Source organism: Eschrichtius robustus, chromosome 5 (assembly GCF_028021215.1).
Source record: "Eschrichtius robustus isolate mEscRob2 chromosome 5, mEscRob2.pri, whole genome shotgun sequence".
Lineage (NCBI taxonomy): Eukaryota > Metazoa > Chordata > Mammalia > Artiodactyla > Eschrichtiidae > Eschrichtius > Eschrichtius robustus.
The window spans coordinates 59511493-59533950 of record NC_090828.1 but is presented as its reverse complement, the minus strand read 5'-3'; the positions used below and the strand labels follow the sequence as shown (position 1 = coordinate 59533950).

General features: G+C 37.9%; 1 protein-coding gene across 1 annotated transcript in view; it reads right to left on the bottom strand.

Annotated features, from left to right (window-relative positions):
* Positions 1 to 22458, bottom strand: part of SP3 (Sp3 transcription factor) — a 60947-nt gene extending 38489 nt beyond the window's left edge. The window contains exons 1-4 of the mRNA XM_068544903.1: positions 22273 to 22458; positions 21521 to 21651; positions 20906 to 21031; positions 11527 to 12886 (exon numbers count right to left, since the gene is read on the bottom strand). Of these exons, the coding sequence (XP_068401004.1) occupies positions 11527 to 12886; positions 20906 to 21031; positions 21521 to 21651; positions 22273 to 22279 (1624 nt within the window). The 5' untranslated portion in view covers positions 22280 to 22458. The remainder of the gene's footprint in view (positions 1 to 11526; positions 12887 to 20905; positions 21032 to 21520; positions 21652 to 22272) is intronic.

Genomic DNA, 22458 nt, shown 5'->3' with positions numbered 1-22458 from the left:
AAACCATAATTCAAAAAGACACATGCACCCCCAATGTTCATTGCAGCACTATTTACAACAGCCAGGTCATGGAAGCAACCTAAATGCCCATCGACAGATGAATGGATAAAGAAGATGTGGTACATATATACAATGGAATATTACTCAGCCATAAAAAGGAACGAAATTGGGACATTTGTAGAGACGAGGATGGATCTAGAGACTGTCATACAGAGTGAAATAAATCAGAAAAACGAATATCATATATTAATACATATATGTGGAACCTAGAAAAATGGTACAGATGAACTGGTTTGCAAGGCAAATAGAGATACTGATATAGAGAACAAACGTATGGACAGCAAGGGGGGAAAGTGGCGGGGGGGGCTGGTGGTGGTGGGATGAATTGGGAGATTGGGATTGACATATATATACTAATACGTATAAAACAGATAACTAATTAAGAACTTTCTATATAGAAAATTGAATAAAATTCAAAAATTAAATCAAAACAAACAAACATAATAGTTCCCTGTGAGATTCTACCATGCAGCCAAAAAAGCTATGACCCAAATTTTTTCATCTGGTCACTTCTATCTACATTAAATAAAGCCTCCCAAAATTTTATCTCTTGCTTGACCTGAGCTCCAGATTCTGATATACAACTGTTTACTTGAACCATCCACTTGGCTATCTAATAGACATTTCAAATTTAACAAAGCCACAACAGAAGTCTTACTTCTCCCTTCACCCCTCCTTTCTGCAGGCTTTCCTTACTACTAGGCGTAGCCAGACTCACTATCTCCTTTTGCCTGTATTACTGCACTAGCCTTATCCTTACTCTTGTCATTCCAACCCCCAACCCCCATCACCACCTGCCACAGGGATCTGCCAGAGTGATCTTCTTAAAACATAAAAACCTTCAATGTTTTCATATTAAAAAAAAAAAAAAATCCAAGTTCCTAACCATGGCTTTTATTATCCCTGCCTACTTCCAATCTCATATTCTGACTCCACCCATTCACTAAATCCCAACCACCTTTGCTCATTACTTGTCCTCCAGATGTCAATAAGACAGGCTCCTCAATGTTCAGATCTGAACTTCTTTTTCGCCTCGTTATAAGGAGGTTATTTCCTAACCACCCTACCTAAAATAACAACCAACCTCCATGGTTTTCCATATTCCCTACTATTCCATAACCCTAACTTTATTTTCTTCAAACACTAGTCATGTAAAATTACTGTGTTTGCTTATTTGTCTTCGTCCACTAAATGAGAGTGGGGACTTTTTCTCTTTTACTGTTGCAAAGAACCTAAAAAACATTACCTGGAAAACTGTAGTATAGACTCAAATATTTGTGGACTGAATGAATGATGACTGACTTCCCTAATCTAAGTTGCCAGCAAGATGATGGTACTGTTCATCAGAGGAGAATTTATGAGATTTATGAAGTGTCACATGTCAAGTACCCTCACATAAAATAAAGTTGGATACAAAGTCTGTCCCCAAGAACCACTAAAATGACAAAGTAGTGTAAAGACCAGCTTTAATAAAGTTATTCTAATTAAAAATAATATGGAACTATAGAACAATGTATCAAAGAAGGCATACTAATGAAAACCACACATTAATTATGTGATTTCCATTCTGTTGTGTCCATCAAGAATTCTAATTTGCATTATTACTATTACATTATGAGGTAAATTTGGTTAATCATAAATTAAATATACTATTTCAGAAAATAAAGAGAAATGTATTTAAAAACAGACACCAAGCAGCCATTTGTTGAAGATGCATCTGATGAGTTAAACTAGTTGACCTCTCTAAGATTCCATGGTTTAAATAACAGAGATACATAATACTGTTATTATAAATTCCAATGTTACTATATATACCATATAATAATGATACTACTATTGAATATTATACCTAAGATATCTGAGACCTCTAGAAGTATCATTGTCAAGGGATTACTCATGGATCTGTGAACACCAATTTTCCATAGGATACTAAGAAAATAACAAGTGTGACCAACAACATACATTAAAATGATTTATTTTAAAAGGCACATAGTGTACTGTAGATATTTTCTAGGCATAGGAATTATAATTTGAAATTCCCAACTTCTTGCACAAATTGTTGAATTGCATCAGATGACTTGTAAATCAATACAAACTGAGTTCAAAAACTATGGTTCAAAGTTTCTAAATTATTTTACTCAAAAAAGAGTCTAGTAAGAACTTACATGTACTAAAACTCACCACTAAACAAACTTAATGGCAAACAAATGGAGAAAATATCTGTGGTGTGTGACAAAAGACTAATGCCCTTAACATAAAGATGTCTTTTAAAAATGTCTTACAAATCAGTAGTGAGGGAAAAACAGGCAAAAAACATGAAAGGGTAATGACCAAACACAAATAGACAATAAACATGCAAAAATGTTCAAGTTCCCCAATAATAAATGAATGTATTAGATTCTATTTTTACCACCCCAAAACTCTGCCATTTGACAAAATGATATCCCATCCCAGTACAAAAACCGTATCCTCGCATACAATGGGGGTGAAAGAGCGTTTCTGCAGTATATATAAAAGCCTTAAATTCTTCTGCATAAGGAAATAATCAGAAGTGTGAGCAAAGATTTCTATATAACAGGAAAAAAATGAAAAATAACCTAAACACCTAACAAGAGAGGATTAGTTAAATCATGAAATATCCTCACCAAAATACTTAGTAATGAAACTAAATAATCATGTTGTGGAAAACTAATGATCTGGGAAATGCACACAATATATTATTTGGAAAAAAAAAGTTATAAAGTTGTGTATATGACCCCAATTTTAAAGTGACCCCGAAGTGTAAAGACACAGTATGCAATAGGCACAGAAAAAAGACCAGAAGATTATACAGGCAATTTACCAACTTTATTGGTTGTAGGATTACTAATTTTTTTTTCTTTTCAGGACTGTCCTGAATTTCTACATCTGATATTAGTCTTTTTCTTTGCTATACTTCTTCTCCTTTCCTATTTTCTGTTGGATTGATAATTTTCTACCTCCTGCCCCAGTTTAGAAGTTAAAAATTGCATTTTTGGAATAGACAGAACACAGAGGGTCTCCAGGGCAGTAAAAATACTCTTACAATACCATAATGATGCATATGTTATTATACATTTGCCCAAACTCAAAGAATGTACAACACCAAGAGCGAACCATTATGTAAACTATGGACTTTGTGTAATTATGATGTATTAATGTAGGTTCATCAGTTTTAACAAATGTATCACTATGGTGAAAGACGTCATGGTGGGGGAGGCTATGCATGTTTAGGGGCAGAAGGTAGATGGAAAATCTCTGTACCTTCTCTTTAATGTTGGTGTGAACCTAAAACTGCTCTAAAAAAAACAGTCTTAATATATATATATATAAAATCGCACTTCTGTTCCCTTAATTACTTTTATCCAAATTATAAATTGATGTAAAATGGCTAAAACTATTTTCTATAAAGCTGATCCTCCTAAAAATGACAAGAACCTCTACCCAGGAACCAATCCCCACAAGTCCCACACCGCTATTTCTTTTTTAAGCTTAGTATTCCATTTCTTAACAATATAAATATTAATTTCTAAGAATAATGAATACCATGTATTAAAATACAACTGATAAAAAAATGAGTTCACAATGATACACCAAAGGAAAAAAAAAAGAGAGAGAGAGAACCTCTGATGACAGCTAAGACACCAACTCATTCTGAAAACAGATAAATAAAAGGAATGGATTTAATAGCTTATCCTGCCTTTCTTGTACAAACTGTGCTTCGGGGGTAACCAAATAGCTAACAAGGGAGGGATCTTTTCAGAAAAAAATCACAGCTTAACACAAAAGGACTGAGAAAATTAGAAAAATCACCATTTTGCAAATCTTAATGAAATAATGAATCCAAGTGACAACAATGAAAAGCTGCTAAAACCATTATTTGAAAAGCTGAGACTCGGAGGCACATGAACCAATAAAAGACACAGTGCTTGTTTGAATCCTAACGTGATCAATTCTAAAAAGATATTTTTTAATCATTTGGGGAAAACTAAACATTACAAGGTTATTAAATAATATTAAAGGATAACTATAAATTTAGGGTACTGTAAATAATGGTACTATGGTTATGTTTCTTAAAATCCTTATTCATTAGCGCAGCAGTTTTCAAACTTTTTGATATCAGAATCACTGTTTTAAAAATTACTGAGGACTTCAAAGAGTTTTTGTTTACGTGAGTAACACCTATTCGCCAGAGAACAAGGGTAAAGGAGAATGGCTGACTATGAAGTGGCATATGGGAATGGAGAGAAGTGGTAAAGTGATACTATATCTTAATTATGGTGGTGATTATACAACTGTGTTCAGTTACTGAAAGTGCAGAATTGTGCACTAAAATTTTAGAAGGAATTTTACTGTATGTAAATTATGTTGTTAAAAAAAATGGGAAAAAATCCATTTTTAAAAAATTTGAAGATTTCAATGGGCCTCTGCTTATATAAGTATATCAATATTTTCCATACTAGGAATCAAAACTGGGAACATTTTAGAAGTTGATTTATTAATTTTAAAGTAACAAACTCATAAATGTTAACATAAGTAACATCTTATGAAAAATATGTATTTTTAAAAATTAGAATAGTTTGACACTTTTGCAGGTATCTTTAATATCTGGCTTCTTAGAAAACAGCTAGATCATACTAGGTAAAATAAGTCACACAGAGACAAATATATGCTATCACTGATACAAATTAACTTATTTACAAAACAGAAATATACTCACAGACACAGAAAACAAACTTATGGTTACAAAATGGGAAAGGAGAGGGAAGGAATAAATTAGGAGTTCGGGATTAACAGATACACACTACTCTATATAAAACAGATAACAAGGACCTACTGTATAGCACAGGGAACTATATTCAATATCTTATAATAACCTATAATGGAAAAAAATCTGAAATAAATATATACATATATATACCTTTACTGCTTTGCTGTACACCTGAAACTAACACAACATTGTAAATCAATAATACTTCAATTAAAAAAAAAACCCAAAAAACAGCTAGATCTTTATATCAGCTTCTGTGTTCAATCTGCTGTTATCACATATCATATAGCCTCTGAAAAACTCCACTGTACACCACTTGTGAGGCAAAAATGAAATAAGCAAATAGCATCTTGGTATTATTATGAAAATAACTTGGACCTCACAGACCCCTATGAAAAGAGTCTGGGACTCCTAGACCACACCGTGCAAATCACTCCATTAGTATTATTGGGTAAAGTTATACACTCTCTGGAATTTACTTTAAAATACTCCAGCAAGGGTAAAATTTTAAACAGTGGGAATAGAGGAAAGAAGAACGGCAGAATGTTGATAACTGGTGAAGCTGCGAGGTGGTTACCTTAAGGTTCATCATACATTTATCTGCTTTGGTGTATCTCTGAAATTTTCTGTAACTTAAAGTTCCTAGTGTTTCATGGTCAGTTAAATTATTAATTTTTTACCCACTGTAATCACTACTATGTCCTCATTTCCTCTGGATCCATTTTTCTACTTAACACTTCAGTAGTTAGTTTCATAAGGGTCTTTGAATAATAAACTTTCAGCCCTTGATTATTTTAAATATCTTCATTATAGTCTAACTCTTAAGTAGGATTTTTAACTGCATACAGAATTCTTGCCTGCTGGTTATTTTCTCAGTGCTATAAAGATACTACTACATGATCTTCTGGTATGTGTGTGTGGCTGATGAGAAGTTTGTAGGTCTGTAATTTCTTCGTTAGCAATCGACTTTTCTGTTAAAATTTAAGATTATCTTTCTCCAAAATTTTAGTTTAAGACAGGGGTGGACTTATTTTTGTTTATCTTTCTTAATACTTGAAGCAAAATTTTCATTTGTAAACTATATATCTCCAACACAAGAAAATTCTCAGCCATTATCTCATCCAATACTGCTTCTCTTGCCATTCACTCTATTCTCTTTTTCTGAAAATCTTAGGTTGGTGACTCAATCTTTCAAGTCTCTACTTGTTCATTCTCTCTAAACTATATTCTGAGTAAATTTCTAAGTATATTACTATTCACTCATTTTTTTCTATGTCCAGCCTAAAGGTTCTCCTGTTTGTCCCGCCAAATTTTTCTATTTCATCTAGACAATGCTATCAAGACATACCACTACCAGTAAAAAAGAAAAAGCACTGTAAATTAAACACTGACATGCCACGGTCGGTAAGATATACTCAGATCTCAGAAATGTTAAAATGTTAAACAATGCGTGTCTTAGAATCAATGAAATATGCTTCTCCTTTCTAGGATTTCTGGTTGTTTCTCTTACACATCTACCTTTTTTGTTTCACAACTTCTCTTCTAAAGGTGCTACAGCTTCCTTTTATCTCATTGACAGGTATAAATATACTGATTTTAAAGTCTTTCACAGATTTTTAAATTATCTTTCTTTAATCGGACATGAATTCATCTCTTGATTGTTGATTTTACTGGCTATCTTTCATAGATTTTCCCTTCATCATGTATTTTGGAATTTTGGTTTTCAGGCTTATATTGAGTATAATTTTTCTCTCTGCATTATACCTCCATGCCTGGCTTTTTTCCAAGTGTTTCCACCAAGTCTCTCTGGCCCTAGTGCAGACCTAGGTCTTTTATTGGCTTCAGAGGTAATACTGGAGATGTCATAAATCTAGACACCAAGTTAACAGCTCAATGGTTCGGACTGGTTCAGAATCTGATCACAAGACTGTTGATGTCCTCCTATTTCCCCATGTCCTCTTCTCATTTCTGTAAGTGTACAGCCTCATTTAAGCTGTACCTTAGAGTAACAGACAGCAACGAACTTTTTTTTTTTTTAAGCTCCAGGCCCTGGTTTTAGGCAGTGAATTTGACTCTCAGCTCTTTCTCATGTGGCGTCTTTTTAACTATATTAATAGATAATTAAATAGAATATAATTCCTGACCTAAATACTTAACAGGTATGGTCACCCTACCAAAAAAAGTAACTAAAAATTAAGCAGGATAAAAAAACTGTACAAGCAGTATAGTTATGACAATATTTTAAAATGTGTATGACACCAAGTTTTAAATATACCCAATCTTAAAGGATAAGCCAAAATCGGATAGAGAACTAAAATTTGAGAAACTGGGTAAGTCTTGGCTTGAATTTGGGAGAAATTTTCTGACTCGAAAAGATGTTAGAAAGATCGCCTAGCTTCAAATACACAGCAAATGGTAGATAGAGAAAAAATTAAATTTCAAAAACAGCATGCATTTCTCAGTGGGCAAGGAAAAGAAATAAAGGGAGTGAGTGGGGTTGCAGCTTGGGGCCCAATGAGCTCTATGTTCCAAGGAAGATGGGGGTTTGGTTTCTAAGGGATAAGAGGCACTAAACATACCCCTCACGAGGAGAGGCCCTGAATCAGATTCACTTCTTAAAACAGGTTGGAATAGAGGTCATTTTTGTGAAAGGGGAGCTTAGAAAAAAGGTCAAAGAAATTGCAGAGTCTTGGTAAAAAAAAACGGTGTGGTCTCATTTATTTGGGAAATGTGTTACATTGTTTCCATACTCACCAAAAAGCAAAATGCAAACCAATGGTGTCAAAATTTTAAGCAGTTCATCTGTGCATACTATGCTCTAACACTGATAAAGTTTTTTTTACTGATTTTTCATGTAAGAAAACACATCCTAAAATAATTTCTTCCTTCTTGCCAATTAAAAAGACAGTACACCAAGGGATAGTTTTCCTATTACCAAATTACCCCAATTACAACTTCCTGGTTTTTATTTCTAAATATGCTATGTACTATGCAGCATTTTTATTCTGATTCTCTTTAACTTTTATTTTCTCAAGTTCTTTCCCCATTCCTTTAAAATTGGGAAAAAAATTCAAATTTAGTGGCCCTCTGGAGTGCTTATTTTACCCTTCCTTGCCAACACACAATAAACTAAATTATCATTCTAAAAATTCGATTTTGTATTTAATTCAAACACTGTTGCTATTTTGATAGTATTTTGGAAATAAATTATTGTACTGAGCACTTAGTGCTTTATATCAATCTAATTTCATGACCAATATAAATCCACAAAATCACAAATTAATTCTCTAGAGATGTTTTTCTAACATGTATAGATCTCCATAACTTTAACTGTGTGGAAGCTCTAAAAACTGGTTTCTAAAAACTATCTTCTATGTCTTCAGAAGTCTGTCATTCTACCAGTATTCTCAAACTTTTCGGTCTCAGGACTCCTTCTAAACTCTTAAATATTACTGAGGTCCCCAAAAAGTTTTTGTTAATGTAGGGTATTTATTTTGATATTTACTGTATTAGGAATCAGAAGAGAAATTTTTAATGTTTTAATTCATTTGAAAACAATAAATCCATTAAATGTTAACACAAATTAAGATTTTATGAAAAACAACTATTTTCCAAAAACATACATAAAAGTTTAATGAGGAGAGAGGTCATGTTTCACATTTTTGCAAATCTCTTTAATATCTAGGTTAAAAGAAGACAACTGGAGTTTCATATTTGCTTTTGCAGTGTGTTGTGCAATACGTGGTTTGGGCTGAAGCATATGAAGAATATCTAGTTTCACAAAGATATGTGGCTGGAAAAAGAAGTAATCTGATAGTCTTTCAGCCAATTGTGGTTATTCTTCTTGGATACTATACCAAATCTGACAAGTGCTAAATTTCTTAAAGGTCAGTGGTAATGCAGAATCTGAAACTATATTGGTAAACTTTCCACATGCTTATTGTTGGTCTATCTTGAACTCTGAACGGATGGATCTTTTACCCATGCAGGATTTTGTAACATGAGTTGGTCATCTGAAAACTACTGGTTCACTGAGTTATCATAAAGATCTTCCAAATGATGGCATATTTCATTATAATACAGTATCCCAAAAAATCCTATTTATTAATATTAATATCACTGTCCATTTCATCAGAAACATATGTAATTATTAACAAGTTACCAAGTTCATAGTAGTAGATTCAAGTTTTCCAAAATTCTAATTTTCACTGGAAAGCCCAAATTTTATCATTGGTAGCAAACAGACAAGTTTTTTTCCTTTAAGGGACAGGCTCACTTAATTCATTATATTTTTGAGAAAGTATCTGTCACTTAAGTACATGAGTCTCTCAATAACCATACTTTGTCAGTCTTTCAAGTAAAACGTGTTTCCGAAAAATAGCATCTAGTTCAGCTTGCAACTCACACAATTGCTCAACTGAAAACAATATATATTTTTTCAAAGATAATCATCTTATTTTGGTATGTAGCAGAAGTACTTTATTAAAGTATATTTACCATTTTGTCACAAAGAATATTACAAAGACATGCAGCAGGAACTACAAATCAGAAACACAATGAGATACCACTTCACACCCATTCTTAGTATATCTAAAATCAAAAAGGAGGACAATGATAAATGTTGGTGGGGATGTAGAAAAACCGGAACCCTTTTGCTGGTGAGAATGTAAAATGGTACAGTCACTTTGGAAAAACAGTTCAGCAGTTCCTCAAAATGTTAAACATACAACCCAGCAATTCCACTGCTAAGTATATACCCAAAAGAAACAAAAACATGTCCACACCAAAAAACTGTACACGGATGTTCATAGCAGCATTATTCTTAATAGCTAAAAAACGGAAATGTTGTCCATCAATGCATAAATGAATAAAATGTGGTATATCCATACAATGGAATATTATTCAACCACAAAAAAGAACAAAGTATGGTTAAAGGCTACAAGACAGATGAACCCTAAAAATATTATGGTAAATGAAAAGTCAGACACAGAGAGCCACATACTGTATGATTCTACTGATAAGATATAATAGGCAAATCTAAAGAGACAGAAAGTAGATTACTGGTTGCTGGGGGCTCAAGATATAATAGGCAAATCTAAAGAGACAGAAAGTAGAATTAGTGGTTGCTGGGGGCTCAGGGGACGGGGCAGGGAACGTGCAGTGACTGCTAATGGGTATGGGGTTTGGGGGAGGTGCTGAAAATGCTCTAAAATTAGAGTGATGATGGGTGCACCAGTCTGCCTATATTAAAGACCACTAAATTGTATACTTTAAAGGGTGCGTTTTATAGTATGTCAATTATATTCCAATAAAGCTACTATTTTAAAAAGGACATGCAGCATTCAAGGGTCAAGGTTTAGTAAAAATAACTCTTTTGACTTGTTCATCAAGGTCATTGTTCAGTGAAGCTGGCTAGCATTTTTCTTTAACTGCAAGTGGATGGTCATAAAGAATACAACTTCCAGCACAGTTTAGCATCACAGCTTTGATTTGTGCTAAGACACAGCAGTTTTAGCCACCATCGGTGAAAATGTCTACACAAGAACAAAGGCAAATAAATTGTACTATTATTATGAAAAGTAGTTTGATATCAAGGACCTCTGAGGGGGTCTCAGGGATCCTCAGAGATCCACAGACCACACTTTGAGAATGCTGCTCTAAACCATAGCTTCAGAAGGCTCAAATACAATTAAAGGCTTTCTAAAGTACAGACAATTCCTATTTTCTAAGTATATATCACAAATTTCTCAAAAGAAAAAAGATAATACCATTACTTCAAAAAATTAAATCCAAGTGTCCCAATTTAAGAGTTTAGAATCACTGACTCAGTGGAAGGTTATATAACAGCACAATCTCCACAAAAACCCAAATAATGAAGTAAAAGAGTAAAAGAATTTAGTGTACAACAAAACATTCAATAAAACACTATCTAAATAAATAACATCACTAAGGTAATGATGATACTATCTTTTAAAAGAGATCTATATATTTTTATTATTAAGTAATTATGTATTACTTAATTCTTACACAACAAAGAGTAGACTTCCAAAATTTCTACCCATACTATCAATAATAATATATCTAACACAGCTAGGTTTAAGGATTACTTCATACTTGTAAGAATAAACTATCACAGAACCGAAGAATTTCAGGTCTAGAAGGTACCCTAGATATAGTTACCTAGTCCAACAGCCGCATTTTACATGCTGAGAAAACTGAGTTTGCAAGAGAAAAAGTAACTTAGCCAAAACCACACAGCTAGCTAATGGGTGAGACAGCATAAACAGTACCTACTCCCAGTACCATGTTTTCACTATACCAACCTGATTGCCCAACCAAATAAAATGCATAAAACATTTAATTTACATCACACCAAGAACAGCCAAGACACCTTACATGCGAAATAAAAATTTTGTGATGCTTTAGAGTACCAATCAGACGTGAAAAAATGTACAAAACTAAGTGACGAAAAACAACAAATGTAATTGGCGTAACAGAGAAATGAATCCTTGACTTCAAAAACTACAATCTTTCAATGAAGAACAATTTGGAACACATTTTGGTGTTGACTTTTCACACAGACACAGGGAAATGTATCATCACCTTTAAAGATAGCCAGATGCTGATAAACACCTCACTGAACTTATCTACAGCATGACATGACTTGGAAAACTCACCTGCAGGACTGTCAGCATTCTCTCCGGGGTGTAGCTGTATACCAGTAGAATCTATAGAGTTTACTGTAACTGTCTGTAGATTTGGCAACTGACCAGTGCTTAGACTAACTGGAGTTGAAGTCAAGGCTCCACCTGCTGCAACTTGACCAAGCGTGAGTGTCTGCACAGGCGTCAAAGTTATTTGTTGGGCAGCAGTATTCTGTATTTGCAAATTCTGCAAGTTCTGAACCCCTTGTACTTGAAATGTTTGCCAAGTTATCTGTCCAGAAGGGGTCACTGTCTGTGCCTGAATTAAAAAGGTTCCAGGATTCAGCTGCAACTGAAGATTTTGCAAAGCCTGCTGTGATATATTCTGACCACTGGCTTGCACACCATGGATTGTCTGTGGTGTAATACCTTGCACAATTTGGGCTTGACTGGTTGGCTGCTGAGACTCTTGAAGTTGTAGATGTTGTACAACAGGCTGTGCTGTAGAAACCTGAATATTCTGAGCCTGTGTCTCTTCAGAAACAGGCGACTGGATATAATTTCCCTGAAGATCTGAAGAATGGACTTGCCCACTAGTAGTAGTCAAGCTATTTGTATTTTGTTGTAATATACCTGTACTGTCTATAGTAACAGGCAACTGTGATGAAGAGGATGTTGGCACAAATAAATCTGTATCAGTATTAGTTTCATTAATATCAGGAGAAACCCGCTCACCAGTCCTTTCTGAATTGTCTGAACTATCCATAGCTTGTCCTGTGTTTATCAAATGTCCATCAGCATTAATGCCTGCGGTCATTGTCTGAGAACTGCCCGAGAGTCCCAAAGAATCTAGATCGACACTATTGATTGGTACAAAGGTAATATTTCCTGGAAGACCAAGAGGCACATTAGCAACTACTTGGGTTTGGCCAGGAAAAGATGAACCACCAATTGCAACTCCCTGAACCTGGACTTGACCAGTCTGTGGTATGAGATTCTGGATATTAGCAGGAGGTGTTCCAGAGGCAAGCAAGGTTTGATTAGAGCCAGGAATGATCTGAATTTGACCACTTTCTTGATTTATACCCCCATTATCTGAAGAACCTGTGAAACCAATCTGAACCTGCTGACCATCTGATGACTGAATCTGTGGTATTACTTGATACTGAACATTGGACACTGTACCATTTGATGAATCTGATCCTGGTGCAACTGAAAATATTTGCTGATTCTGCAAATTCTGAAGGGGAAGGACATACTGCCCACTGGAAGTAGCAGCACTTGGAATCTGTACTAGATTACCAGCTTCATCTTTTATAGTTGTAGGTGTGGCTGACAAAACCTCCCATCGGTTTGGTGCTCCTCCTAACTGTGCAGAAGCCAAATCACCTGTCTGGATAAAGAAAACAAAAAATGTTATGTGATATGTATTTGTGGTACGTTTAATCCAATCCTCAAAAAACTCTAAAAACTGATATAAACCCTACCACCTGAAAATAAAAGTTCTCTTAGTAACACAACACAGCTCAAATACAGAAGTACTATATAAACTACAATAATCATCATTTCCAATTTTGTTAGCTATTGCAAAGATAACCCATGCTATTTGAGCAGGAAAAAAGTTCAATCAGAATATTCTTTGTTTTATGACTACCAACTGATTTTCTAATCCCTCACCTATGATCTACAGTTAAAAATAAATAAAAGTAGAAGAAGCTAGAGAAAAGATTATGGACAGCTCAAACCAAACATACCTCACTGAACAGAGTTCAAAAGGTATAAAAAACTCACTAAAAACATACCACTAAATCAGGTGCATTATATTTGCGTACAAAAAAGAAATATCAGAGCAGTGTCATCAGTTCCCTGAGTTAGAAAAAGTTAGCTATCAACCTTAAATCAAACAATTAAAGCTACTCTTTCATGGCATGTATTAAGGTACTCCAGAGTAAACTCAGGGTGAGGGCGATTCCTTTAGTGAGCCATCAAATTCTTTACTTTTCCCATAACTACTAAAAAAAATATGAGACCTTAAAAAATTTTAATGAGGAAAAGTTATTGCCCTGTGACCACCACTGCAAAGTCAGCCCACCTGAAAGGTTTTTCTAGAATCTAAAAGTTGGAGGATATAGACTGTTGCTTTACCATTTCTACCTAAGTTTGCAGTAGAATGCTAGACATATACATTTTGTATTCTGTGACCTGCTAGAATCTCAGGTATCATCTCCATATTTTATGGATTAGACAAGACTAGAAAAATACCAATGGAGGAAAGTAGAAAGCAATAAAACCCAACAAATCAATGTCAAAGGGTAAATTTTTTAAGGAATAATAACAGTAACATGTAACATTTGAACCGTTCTTCTATATGCCAAGAACCACTTTTATATGCCAAGAACCATGATAGGGATTTATAAGATTATATCACCTGTTGCTTACAACTATCCTATGAGGTATTATTATGACTATCCCCATATCACAGATGACAAAATTGAGAGACAAAATCACACAGCTATCAAATGGCCAAAACAGGATTTAAAACTAAGCCAGTCTAACTCCAGAAGCCAGGCTCTTAAATACTATACCATGCTTGTCTCCCACTAAGACCAGAGGTAAAGACATGGGGAATGAGACCCTATATGAATTAGTCACTATCAAAATAATGCCATCCCTAACCCATTTCCTTCTAGATCTGTATATGATTTCCTATAACTCCACACACCACTAGACAATGAGAACATGAGCATATCTAGCCCAGAATTCTCAACCTAGGATCCATGCCTGGGATTCAAGGGATCTTTAAATCCTCTAAAACAGCATACCAACTTTTTGATAGAGGGCCTAGGTGTGGGGGGGGGGAGCGGTGGGCAATGGTATCTAGAGTTTCTTCATATTCTCAAAGGGGGTCTGTGACCATAAAAAAAAAGGTTAAGACAAATACTGTTCTCTCAATGTAAATCATCCCACAAAATTTAATACAAATATTGTAAAACCAGATGAACCTAAAAATTTCTTAAGGAGACTCACTACCTAATTTTCATGTACACACACAGTTGAAGAGTATATATTTCAATAAATGAACCACAGTGTAATGACTTCATTCAAGACACCTGAGCCTATCTGACAAGATGAAATAAGGATGAGTAAGCCCATGAGATATACAAGCTCATCTTCAAGTGGTTCACAGTCTATCCAAGCAGACATACACACACAAGCTACTACTATGTGAATAGTGGTGTACACTAGGCATATGATCAAAACACTTCGGGGGAACATAGAAAAATGAAGGAAAAAAAAAAGATTTCACATAAGAGTTTTTTAAGTAATTGTGGATAAAATTTAAGATTTCACTGTGGGTGGTTAGGAAGCAGAAATACAGTCATTAACAAGGTATAGAAATAAAGTCACAGACTTTTAAGAGAGACTAAAAAAATAATGTGTAGTTTGGAGTTCAAGAGAGGATCCAAAAAACATTCATACTCATAGAAAAGAGTAATGGGGAACAGAACTAGACATTTTTATCAGGGCCTGCAGTAAATGGTTTCACAGGTCCTACTAAGGAGTTTGGACTTTATCCTACAGATAGTGAATGAAAGCTATAAAAGGTTTTGAGGCAAGTGAGTGGCGCAATCAGATCTGTGGCTTTATAAAGATAAACTAAGACCTAGTGAAGGAGACTGAAAGCCTGAAAACAATAAAGGCAGAGAAACCGTAGGACCCAGTACAAATGTCCAGGACTGAACTAAAATAGTGATCTTTTAAACACAAACATTTAAACTTATCAAACTTAAATTGTTAAAATGAAGCACCAGACTTTAAAAGTAGCCTACATTCTTCAAATTCTACCTGGTATAAAAATTACAAGCTTAAGTCATCTTTCTCTATATTAGAGGGAACATGACAATTCATGTTTCACTTCAGTCTCTTGGCATTTTAAATAAACTAAAGATATTTAAATCTATCCTTTATACTGAAATCTAAACTAAAGTGTAGTGCTTCAAATCCCATTCTTATCTTCTTAAGGTTATTGTTCACCTGTGGAGAATCAACCTTGAATTTTTTCTAACCAGCATTAAATATACAATTTTTCAACTTATATCAAAGAATATAGTATCTTACATACAAATTAATTTTACAATGCAGTCATCCGTAGGTATCCCCAGGGGATTGGTTCCAGGACCCTGCAGATACCAAAATCCCCCATGCTCAATTCCCTTACATAAAATGTATACTACACGCAGACCTCCAAGGATGCAGAACCCACGGATATAAAGAGACAACTGTACTGGCATTTTGTCTCTTCATCATCCTTAAAATAAAAAGTCAAATTTATGGCATCTGAGTATTTTTTTTAAACAAAATCTTAATAAGAGCAGATATTCAACCATAAGTGAACAGCTTTCTAATTCAAGAAATTCCTTGAAAATAAATACAACTACTCAAATGACAAGTCTGAATAAACAGTACCCAAGAACCCCCTTCTCCAGAAGCTAAATAAAAATAAACTACAGTACCACTTTTCCCAACAATGCAGGCCATTAATTGAAGGGAAATCCCCAAACCTAGGACAAAATGATGTACTTGAACTTTTTTGAGTAGACCTAAGATTAAAAGCATATATAAAAAACATTTATGAACACTGAAACAAGAATACTAGACTTTCATGATATAAGCTAAGACTATAAATGCTTAGAGGAAGGGAGTACATTGCACTAGAAAGGAAAAAATTCATAACTGGGTTCTAGCCTAGCTAGAACCGTGGAATTATGTGTGATTTAGAGCAGGACCTTATGGGAAAAATATTACCTTGCAGGGTCATAAGATCCTAAAGAAAGTGTTAAGCTTCATAAACTGTAAAGCACTATATAATCCTAAAGTATCCTTATGATAACTAAGATTATGAAGACAGATTTGAAAAACATCCAATTGTGCCTAGAATAATGATCAATAAATACTTATTGAATGAATAAAAGTATTTTACTTTAAAATTATTGCAAAGGAAATGATAGGAAAAATGAATCAATAAAACCGACCTTGAGATATTACAGTCTTCAATGAAAAACTCTACACCAATTTTAAACCAATTCCACAATGAATAAGCCCCAAATATTTCAAAACTACAAAGCCTACTAAAACCATTCATTTGTAAGAGAAATTTCATCAGCAGCATACCAAAAAAATAGACAAATTAGAATCTGAGACCAAAAAAATGTTTTAAGAATGTGTGATGGGGCTTCCCCAGTGGTGCAGTGGTTAAGAATCCGCCTGCCAATGCAGGGGACACAGGTTCAAGCCCTGGTCCAGGAAGATCCCACATGACATGGGGCAACTAAGCTCATGCGCCACAACTACTGAGCCTGCGCTCTAGAGCCCGTGAGCCACAACTACTGAAGCCCACGTGCTTAGAGCCCTTGCTCCAAAACAACAGAAGCCACCGCAATGAGAAGCCCACGCACCACAACGAACAGTAGCCCCTGCTCACTGCAACTCAAGAAAAGCCCGCACACAGCAACGAACACCCAACGCAGCCATAAATTAATTAATTTTTTAAAAATGTGTGATGTTAGGCTACTGGAAACACTACAAAGGGAGGGAGACATAAAAACACATAACCCAGGCAAGAATTAGTATTTGGTTTGGATTCAAGATAACCCTCTTCATTAAGCCTAGACATTAAAAGAAAAACCCACCGGTGTTTCTCTCAGTAATTCTAATATTCTTATCGACAAACAAAAAACCAATTAACATGGACACTGGCATTACTGTAAAAGGTCGTAATTGAAGGTAATCCGAGCTTCCCTCTGTATACAAACACATAATCACAAGGTAAAAAAGACCACATCCAAGAGTAGCCTTGGGACACTGCTATAGCAAATTCACTACAACCAGGCATAAAATGGGGAAACACACACACACACACACACAAACACCCAAGGATATCTTCTCCATAACACCTGTGTAAAGGAAAAAAATAAACTTCATACCAACTTATTACATCACATTTAGAAAGAATTATTAACCTCTCAGTTAATGGCTTTATGAAAGCCAGAAATGGGCAAGGAAAGAATGTAACTGGAAACAAGTGTGAAGCTAAGGTGAAAACAAACTTAAGAACCACTCTTAGGCAAGTACTAAAGTTTCTTAAAATCTTCAAAGGAACAGTAAAGAACACAGACTGCAGATACAAAAACAATTACCTAATGAATTCCTTACAATGACAGTGTAAGTCGTATTTGGAATAACAGCCAAAATAACCTTTTTTTGAAATAAGCTATTATTCACTTTATAGTTCACCAACATTTACGTAATAAATGAACACTAAATTTACAAGTTAAACTGAAATTCAGGCAATGCCTTTCATAATATTTACTTGTTCAATTTATTAAACGAAATAAGCAAATTAGTAATTCACAGGTTCACACAAATGTAGATTGGACAAGTTAATATCTCATATAAAGGTCTACTTTTTCTATACCTTGATCTATTACTAAAACTACACAACTTTTAAAAATAAGTATAGGGCTTCCCTGGTGGCGCAGTGGTTGAGTCTGCCTGCCAATGCAGGGGACACGGGTTCGGGCCCTGGTCTGGGAGGATCCCACATGCCGCGGAACAGCTGGGCCCGTGGGCCACAATTGCTGAGCCTGCGCGTCTGGAGCCTGTGCTCCGCAACGGGAGAGGCCGCGATGGTAGGAGGCCCGCGCACCGCGATGAGGAGTGGCCCCCGCTTGCCACAACTGGAGAGGGCCCTTGCACAGAAGCGAAGACCCAACACAGCCATAAATTAATTAAAAAAAAAAAAAAAAGTATAAAAGAGTCTTGCCATCAAACCAATTTTGAGAGTCCACGCTGTGGGACATTACAGGTGAGACTGCTTTGTGATTAGACCTATTCAGCTCTGTACTGAGGGTAACCAAACACTCTTGGCCAGGATCCAGGATGAACACATATTATACTCTAACAAATTCTAAATTGAAAATATGTAAAGCAAATCTGCAGTACAGCTATTGGCTTTTCAATGCCCTTTTAATCTTAAAATGCCAAACTAAACTAGTATAAAGTTGCATTTTATGTGTATATTTCCCCTTGGTTTTAAACACAACAATACTATATGCAATGTGGTATCCTGAACTGGATCCTGGAACAGAAAATGGGCATTAGTGAAAAAATGGTGATATCAGAATAAAGTCTATAGTTTAGCTAATAGCACTGTATCATTATTAATCTCCTAGTTTTGACAAATGTACCATGGTTATATTAACATTTGAGGAAGCTGGGTGAAAGGTAAAAGGTACCTCTCAGTTCTATCTTTGCAACTTTTGTGTAAATATGAAATAAGCCCAAAATAAAATTTTTAAAAAGCACAGCTCCAAAAAATCTCTCCCTAAACCTCTCATAATTCCCAGCAATTTGAATAAAGTAACATTATCCAAACACATTTTTAAGTGGGGAAAACTACTATGAAATCACTTAAATTCTTTCATTTTCTGAGATGTCCATGTCTAAAATTCATCTTTGAACTGGAAAAATAATTTTCCCATTCGCTAAGGCAAACATACTCAAGCAGTCTTACTAATTTTTACTCAGTGAAAAATGTTATGCACAGGTACCAAACATACAAAGAAAAAATGCTCAGGCTGATTCTGGTTCATGTTCATCTGGCGGGAAATGTGATGTCAGTAGAGATTTGGCAGTTCAGAGGAGCTGAAGAGGCATGGAAACAACTTCCCTACAAGTATATGGCCACAGAAGGGTAAGGTTGGAGACAGTATTCTATTCTTTGGGTGAGACTCATGTACATATACATATTTTTTACCTGTAACTTCCTCCTTCACTTCTCTCCTCCCGCAATCACTGAGCTGATATCTAAACTTGGTAAGTTGCAGTTACAAAAAGTTTTTTGTTCTATTTGAAAGATTAAAAAAGATAAGTAGAAGCAATCTGCTTTGCAATTTTACTCATGCAATGGTTTAAGATAAACTTTTTTTTTTTTTTTGTGGCACTGTGGGCCTAACGGGATATAGTTCATTAAAGAGGTTTACCAGTCCATAAATTTGTTTAAAAGTAACAATGCCTCTCACATACATGATTTTAAGCCTTTACATTTTAATCTGCTTACAAAAGGACAAAACCTAAAGTCATACTTTTAAGTCATTAAATCTACTCACATCCCTCTACAGTATAATTTCAAACACTAAAATTACAAATACAATATTTAACAATATAGCTTAACATTAGCTTCACTTTTAATGCCTTGGAATACTAAGAATTTCCTGCAGACTATACCAAATATCAAACTTTTTTGTCCACAGTGACAATTCAAAATATCATGACACAAACAGATTCCCATAATCCACATTAAAAAAAAAAAACACGCAAAAATGGTGGGAGAAGTTTCAATTATTTTAATAAGTGAACACATCTACATGCTAAACTAATGCAACAACGAAGATTCAAACGAATATAAAATTCACAATAGTCTTATAAACAGTTTCTAGCTAATTGGTATGAAGCCCTCCTGTAACACTGACCAGCTCCTCCCCCTGCCCCCGACAAACTAAAAACCCTATAAAGAGAATCCCACCACATCTTATCAGACTGGCAATCACAATAAAATGAAAATATAGCTTTGCCAACCAAATTCAACTAAGTATGGTATGCATTAGCATTCATGTAAATATTGATACAATTCCATACACGTACTTCTGTTTCTAACACTGGTATACCTATTCAATTTCAAAACCCAAAGTACTAAGTAACTTCGCCGATTTCAACGGTCACTTAAACTCCATTTACGAAAAATTACTGTAAATTTAAGTAGTCTGCAAAAACTAAAACTCGACAATTTAGAATGGCCACCAAAAAAGCACTCAAAAAGTATTCAAGTGTTCATTCTTGTACACAAAAGAGTAATTCAAAGAGTAAACCTTCGTTCCTTTTTTTAAAAAAACGATTTTAACACTTAAATCAGTAAGATCTAGTAACTTCCAGCAGGAAAAGCCCCGAGTCCAAAAAATGCTAGAAACTGAAGACACTGCCTCCGTAGCTGATACTATCTATGGCCGATAGGCTGTGCCTGAAATTTCCGTAGTGCTCGGCGAAGGAGTTTTCAGCACTAATATGAATTGCTCTAACATCCATTTTGGAGTCCTCTACCCCCACCCTCTCAGACTTCATTTTGTAGTGAATCTGGATGGAGGTGCCGCAGTGACAATGTAGAGAAAGCCTGGTCTGGCTTAGAATCCGCACAAGCATGCGAAAGAGCAGGAAAGGACGCCCCGGCCGCGCGAGCGTCCCTCTCCGGGAAGGCGCGGGCCCCGAGGAGGCCTTTCGGGCGGGATGGCGGGCGCGCCGCGGGCCCGGGATGGCGGGCGCAGGGCCTCGGCGGGGGCGGGCCGCGCGCGAGACTTACCACTCCGGCGGCGGCGGCGGGGGCCCCGGCTGCGGCGGCCGCCTCCTCCTCGTCGTCGCCCGGCGATGGTGGCCCTATCTTGCTGCAGGTAGCGGCCAGCAGAGCGAGCGGTGACGGCTGAGTGTCCTACCCCCGATGGGCGGGTTCAGAGAGGGAGACAGGGGGAGGGGGCGGCGGTTAGGGCCGGGCCGCGCTCGCACAGGAAGTGCGACTCGGGCCTCGCAGGCTGCACCCGGGCGAGCGCCAGCCCGCGCTCTCCTCCTCCTCCTCCTCGCCTCCGGCTCGCGCCCTCCGGCTCGCACGCACACGGGCTCCACCGTCCGCGGGAAGGCGGGCGGCGGGCCGCGCGCCGGGCCTCCACCTTCCGCCCGGAACCCACCCCCGGGAGGGCGCACGCTCACACACACTCACACTCTCTCTCACTCACACACACACACTCACACACAAAAAGACGGCGGGCGGGGGAGCGCGGGCGGGGTCGGAGCGTTGGCGCCTCGGGCGGGCAGCTCCCGGGGCGGGGGGAGGGGAGGAGAGAAGCGCGGAGGGAGGGGAGAGGCGAGGGGAGGAGAAAGCGGCGCGAGGGGGGAGCCGGGCCGGGGCTAAGCCGCTCCTCACCTGGGCCGCCGCCGCCGCCACCGCGCCGTTTCCGTGCTGCTGCTGCTGCAGATACTCGCCGTGGCCGCCGCCGCCGCCGCTGTCCACGTCCAAGGCAGCCATTTCCTCTTGTTTCACGGGCTTTTCGGGAGCTGCAGGCACAGCGCGGGGGGGGTGGGGGTGGGGAGGAAGGCGGGTGGAGGAGAGGGAGGGGGCCCGCGGGCCGAGGCGAAATTACTCCGAAAGCCCGGACCGAGTCCCCTTCCCCTCCCCCACCCGCCCCCCGGCGGCGGCGGCGGCGGCTGCTCCCTCCTCCCCTCCTGCTGCTGCCCCCGCCCGCCGCTGCCTGTAACCCTCCTCCTCCTCTTTCCCTCCTCCTCCTCCTCCCCGCGCTGCCCCTGCCCCCTCTCCTCTCCTCTCCTCCCCTTTCCCTTCGCGCCGCTCGCTCTCACTCGCGCTCGCTCCTCTCGCACCGTCAGTCACTCACACGCCCGCCCGCCGCCCGCGCCCGCACACAGGGGGATGCGATCCCGGCGGCCCGGGCCGCCAGCCCCGGGCCCGGCGGGGACACTGCGTTGCTGGGGCTTGAGGGGTGGACGGTAGCTGGCGGGGAGGGGAGGGAGGCGGAGAGGAGTGCGGCTTTCTGCCTCTCACAGACACTCGGTCGCACACAGGGGGCCGGGAGCCGGCGGCGGGGGCCCCCGGCTGGCTGTGGTCGGCGGTAGCGGCGGCGGCGGCAGCAGCAAGGGTTGCTCTCTCTCGGCTTTACGTACCGGTCATAGTGTGTTTAGGGCACCTCAGGCGGGGCTCCCCGCCGCCTTACACATGGTGAGGAGCGAAGGCGGCGGCGGCGGGAGAGGATGCGGGAAGCGGCGGCGGACACGGCCGGAGCGGTCCGGGGGTTTTTTTTCCTATTTTGATTGACTGTGCGGGAAACACAAAAGGTGGAGCCTCCAGCG